Source organism: Pangasianodon hypophthalmus, chromosome 17 (genome assembly GCF_027358585.1).
Source record: "Pangasianodon hypophthalmus isolate fPanHyp1 chromosome 17, fPanHyp1.pri, whole genome shotgun sequence".
Classification (NCBI taxonomy): domain Eukaryota; kingdom Metazoa; phylum Chordata; class Actinopteri; order Siluriformes; family Pangasiidae; genus Pangasianodon; species Pangasianodon hypophthalmus.
In genome coordinates this window covers 3,150,062-3,156,061 of record NC_069726.1, presented here as the reverse complement: position 1 = coordinate 3,156,061, position 6,000 = coordinate 3,150,062, and the positions used below count along the sequence as shown (strand labels likewise).

Genomic DNA, 6,000 nt, shown 5'->3' with positions numbered 1-6,000 from the left:
AAATTATGTATAATATATATAAATATATATAAATTTTGTGTGCAAACACAAAAACGTGTAACTGAACCTGAAAAATGAGCTCAGTATGAGTATGAATCCATTACCATATCTCAATCTCAGTGAGCCTCCTGGACTTCATCTTTCTCTAATCAGAGCTTTTGATCAGACATCATGTTCATCTAGCAAGAGCATGAAAATGTAGACAACACCTCAGTTTATCTTAATTTATTTTCTCCAGTGGCTCATCTTTTTTTGAAATTCACTTTCCATAAATGAAATACATTCAAATCTGCAAGTCATAGAGGCATTTCATTTCAAACTCTGAGAACCACAGTACTTCAACCACTGCAGCGTAGATGGCACAAAATACTACAGGGAGGATAAAATATAAAAAAATTACCTACTCACAGTAGAGAACTTCTTCAGAATACAAACAATCCTCCTTCCTCCAAAGATCACAGATCATCTTCAATTCGACTGATTTGCAGTAACTGGTGAACAATAATAATAAGCCACTTGCAGTATGGTAATTTGTTCAGTAAATGGTACATTCCATAAGATGAAACTATACACACTACTGCTGCAGCAACATCTCATCCTATATACACTTTAATACAGAGCATAAGGCATCAGAGTGAAGGTCCTTTATATAAATAAGCAATACAAATCCAATCACACAGAGCTGTGCAATTCAGAGCTCCACAAGTTCCACTTGCACGAAGACCAAAATCACAGACGCCCTTCATCGGCAGTGGTAGAGCAGTTCAGTCCAAAAGAAAAACACACACTTTCCCAGAGTCCAGGCAAAATGTTTAAGTGAAAATGAGGACAGAGGCTCTCCAAATGATATCCGGCTCAGCGGGAAATGGTGTCACGTGTGTATCCTTCATATCTGTGCTCTGTGTAGAGAGGCAGCTCGTCTGTGCTACTGACTCCGTTGTTTATTTCTATAAGAAAATCATTTTAGCATTAGCATGGAAAGCATGGTGTTGTTAGCATCGTAAGCTGATAATAAAATCTGGATGGATATTCCGGTATAGATTTCCTGAAATATAGTATGTTACTGGATTGTAAGAATGTAAGGAAAACACAAAGAACAGAAAAAAGGTATTTTAATTTATTATTATTATTTTTTTTACATTGTTTCAGTGAACTACTGCAGGCTGTGAATGATTTTCTGAAATCCATTAAAAATTCAATACAAATAAATGAATCCTGGCTCTGCTCCTGCAGCGGTTCTACTTCAGGTAAAACAAACACCTATTTTCTTGTCTGTCTGTTTGTTTAATACTAGTTTGACCCCTGACCAGAAACTCGTCACCGTCTTTACTGCCCTCTTCAGCTATTGCACACGGCTTGTGTGTGTTCATGCCTCTCACCTGAGAAGATGAGTTTCTCTTTCATGATGTTGACGTCACGGCTGGGTCTTCGCACCACAGCACTGAGCATGATCTGCTCCGGGTTGTAGCTGCGCATCCCGCTCATCCTCCACCTGCAAAATATGCAGTTCTTGGTTTCAACACAGTGATTATTATTGCAACCATGGTGTTCTTCACCTCTGCCTTCTACTTTATTTTATCCTTCAAATGGTGTTTTTTTTGACATTTTATTTTTTTACTACACATAGTTCTGAAAACTACAGGCTTTCCTAAACTGAAATATATGTAGCTTTAAATGTTAAAGCCTTTTTTTAAAGTGAAAATTTCAAAATTAGAAAAATTCACCCAAAAAATGTGTCAAAAAGCAAATGCTGCTTACTGATTTAATTTGTATTTTTTATTACTATTATTACTATTAATGTGTAATCAATAAAATAATAAAAGACTAAATGAAACCATGATCACCGTCGATCTTTATATACACATTTATTCAAAGCTGAAGACGCTAATTAAAAATGAATTTTTTTTTTAAATTCATATGTTGTTTTGGGGAAATATATTTATTCTTAAGAGGAAAAAAAACTAACAACAACAAAAAAACAAGACCTGTGCCTCATTACACGTGTCTGTGTGTTACAAGTTTGTTATTCATAAGTGTATATGTGTTAAAGGACCTTTGATTTGTGTGGATTAAGTATTCAGAATGATGTCTTCAAATCTTCACTTTCACTTACTAGTACTAAACTTTGCTCACTCTGAACCAAACTGACACAGCCATACACCTGGTTTAGCTTTCTTTCATGGACAATCTATAGGCATAAATAACCACAGGCTAATGATAAAATAAAAGAGCTTCAAGTCAGAGAATGTGTTGTATGGCAGGAACACAAATCTTACACCAAAAGTCAGAAAAAAGAACACAAAGTGGACTTTGGGATGACCAACAGAAAATAAAGAAGCTACAGGTTAATGCAAAGCATTCCAGCCGCTGGTGTAATCCTGCTTTACCTGATGAAGTGATAGCTGAGAGATTTGCAGAAAGCAGTGGAGCGAAGAGGCATGGAGCGGAGAAGGCAGACAGGAATGATGAGAGAGAAAAAGAAAAAGAGAAGGAATGAAGAGAACAATGGCATAAGTTCAGAAGCAGCGAGCGTATAGACAGCTTAGTGTGTTTGTGTGTGTGTGTGTGTGTGTGTGTGTGTGGTGAAGAGGTCATTTAAACGTGTACCATCTCAAATTTCAGAAATATACTAACCTCTGAAATATAAATATTCCTATGATGACTGCTGCGGATATTAGATCAGCCATGATCCATATCAAGCAGTACTCGTCTGGACTCTGGGAAAAAAGACCAGGTGTTATTGTTGTGTTTCGCCACTAGATGGAGATCTAAGTGTGGAAATCTTTCAGGGCATAATAACTGAGAGGGGAAAACAGAGAGACGGAAATAGAAATAAAAACTGAAAATTGTAAGACACACAGGCTCCTCCATCAGAGAGCCAAATCACATGATATCACACCGTGATTATACTGTATGTTTTGCAATTTATTAACCCACTGACATTAATGGTTTATTGAATTGTGAATGCCACAAATCATCCCATTACACCTGTCTGGAGAATCTGTGATTGGTCAGGATGAAATGGCTCTTTTGCATCAGTATTCCAAAGGGCCAGTAACATTGTGATAATGATTAGAAAATGATCCATCACTCACCATTAACCAGATGGGCTGAGGCACTTTGCGGAGGATGTGAGGAGCGTCGGACGAGACGGACTGAACGCCGCTGCACCACAGCACTGAGTAAAGCCACGGCTCGTTCACTGGGTACACGTTCATGCTCACGTTGCTGCCTCTGAAGCGCCTGCTTGCACACACAGACACACACAGATGTACAAATTTACAACTTCAAATCAATTAACAAATATCAGTTAAAGGTGCATTAGGTAAGATTAATCTTTTTTTTTTTTTTTTCTTTTTCTTTTCAAGATTAGGTCTCTAACAGTTGGGTTTGTTCAACATCTGAATGATTCCTGCCTGTGCTCATGAAGCTACAACCTCACCCCTTAGGTGGCCCATATAGTGTCTCTAAAATGACTAACAGGAGGCGAAACCAAACACAAACAAGCATTCTGGACCAGAAGTCAGTTTTCCAGACTGGTTTTCTCAGCGACTTAATAAACTTCCGCTAAGGCCATGGCGTAAAACATTGTTTTTAAAAATCATATTCTACATATCTTCCAGGTTATTTGTACAAGTAATGAATTAAAAAATGCCTATTACACCTTTAAGAGGGTCTCAAACTTTTAACTGTAAAAAAAAAAAAAAATCCACAGCTTTATATTAGGACCATAATCAATTTATGAACTATTTAAATATTAGCCTCATTATCTGCATGTGTACAATAATATTCAAGCTGCATGTTGAAGCTGAGTGTCATTAGATTCCATTAGACATTATATTATAGGTCAGCTTGTTTTGAGTTATTGAGATTTGGATTAAAGCCATTCAATTCAGGTACCAGTGTACCAAAATTATTTTTAGAAATCACAGATCCCTGTGGATGCTTTACAAAACCCTGTGGGTTCCCACTGTGAGAACCACGAGACTACAGTGTACCATCAGAATTTCTTGAAAATTGAAAAGCTGAAATGTAATATCAAGGAATGATCAATATACTGGAATGCAATCTAATGCCAATGCCAGTGTGATGCAATGTCATGCAAATGACAGCTTGTAATGTCAAAAGTAATGCCATGCATTGCATTAAAGTAATGACGATACTACTGAATTGCAATGTCATGTCAATGTCAGCGCTATGCTACGCAATCTCGTGTCATCAGTATAATACAGTGCAATAGCAATGCGGAGGAATGAAATGATGCATTATTGCATTAATGCAACTTAATGTCACGCCATCAATAATGTACTGCAATGTCACTCCAGGATTACTTCAATGGAATGCCATGTCATACCAATATCAGTTCAGTGCAAAATGTAATGCATTCACCAATGTCAGTGTAATGTCATCTCAACATCAATCCAGTGCAATCAAATGCAATGGAATGTCATTCAAAATTTCATGCAAACGTTAATGCCACCATCATGACCATCACAGTATCCAACAAATTATTTGGTTAAGAGTCTCTCAAGGATGTTATTCCAGTTATGCTATATTTACAAAAAAAAATGTTTTTTGCCTCATGGCACAATTGGTGTCAACAGATATGTTATCTGATGGATGGGCGCATACAACCATGTATACGTTGCCATGGTGACTGCATCATTTCTAGTCAATGATAAATGGATGATGATCAAAGAATAAAATGGTCGAAGAATGTACAATACAGCTTTACTTCTATCATACTGTACAGATTTATTTCCATGGTAGGTTAATCACCTAATCGCAATAAAGTTTGCTGACTGGGATTATTAATCGTTAGATTAAACCATTTTCCATATACATATGCATATATTTCCATATAAATATACACAGTCAGTAAACACATTTACATCTTCTCCATTAGACTCTTGACATAATTTAACCACTGGACCATCTTTGCTCTATGATTTCTTTACGTTTTGTGCAACTTACTGTCGCTATGCCATTGAAAAATACTGAATGTTTGATTTGCTGTCTTCTGATACTTTAGGCATGTTTCCATTGAAGGAACCTTTTCAAGAACCCTCAGGTATGTTTTTAGGAACTCTTGAACTTAAGGCAAATGGTAACAAGGGGAACATTTTGAGGAACCCAGGTACTTTTTCAGGAGCTTACAAACTTCCACTAGATGAGAAAAGCCAGATTTTACTTCCTGGGCTACCGTCCCATGAACCTTTGTAGTTCCTGCTTCGGAGTAGGTACATTTCTGTGGAATAGGAACTATTATTAAGCTACAATAATTTTTACATGGAAGTACTGCAACAAAGCAATATACCTCATTGAGGAACTCTGTAGTTCTTGCTCAGAATGAATTGTATGAAAAAATTGTGGAACATTTTGGCTGTCTTCCATCTACAGTCCTATATGCAATCTCTTTATTTTTCTGATATCTGGCATGTGACAAAATCACTTTAACTTCTCTTTTACTCATTCAGTCACACAAGAACACTTTATTCTTCATATAGTGTGTAGTTAGACTGAACTACAGTCTTCTGTTATAAATACATAATATATTGTGCATATACTCATATCATTTTGCACTGATGTGCAGAGTTAAAGTTCTGTAAGAGTCTCTTATTGTGTGTGTGTGTGTGTGTGTGTATACCTGATTTCTGGTTCTGTTGTTTGACTGTAGTGTATGCTCACTGTATGGACTCCCCTTTCTTTAAATTCCTCTGCAGAATGCTTATCCTCCTCCGTCTGCTCCAGCAGAGGCACAGCAGATCGCACCTTCTTCCTGGACCAGTCTGTCATCCACATCACCTATACACACAGACACACACACAAAAACACATATAAACTTCTGACCACTGACTCACACTGTTAGACAGCACTGACACACCAACATCCTGACACTGCCATGAACCCATTATCTGCATTCCAAAAGTGTGTGTCAGCAACATGTCCAAAACAAGCATCGGCATTATCTCCGCTTGACGCTATGCAGCAGGTGCCTCC

General features: G+C 37.2%; 1 protein-coding gene across 1 annotated transcript in view; it reads right to left on the bottom strand.

Annotated features, from left to right (window-relative positions):
• Positions 1–212: 212 nt before the first annotated feature.
• gdpd5a (glycerophosphodiester phosphodiesterase domain containing 5a) overlaps positions 213–6,000 on the bottom strand; it is a 32,169-nt gene continuing 26,381 nt past the window's right edge. Inside the window, exons 12-16 of the mRNA XM_026943625.3 lie at positions 5,648–5,805; positions 3,096–3,243; positions 2,635–2,717; positions 1,380–1,492; positions 213–947 (exon numbers count right to left, since the gene is read on the bottom strand). Coding sequence (XP_026799426.2) covers positions 856–947; positions 1,380–1,492; positions 2,635–2,717; positions 3,096–3,243; positions 5,648–5,805 — 594 coding nt within the window. The 3' untranslated portion in view covers positions 213–855. The remainder of the gene's footprint in view (positions 948–1,379; positions 1,493–2,634; positions 2,718–3,095; positions 3,244–5,647; positions 5,806–6,000) is intronic.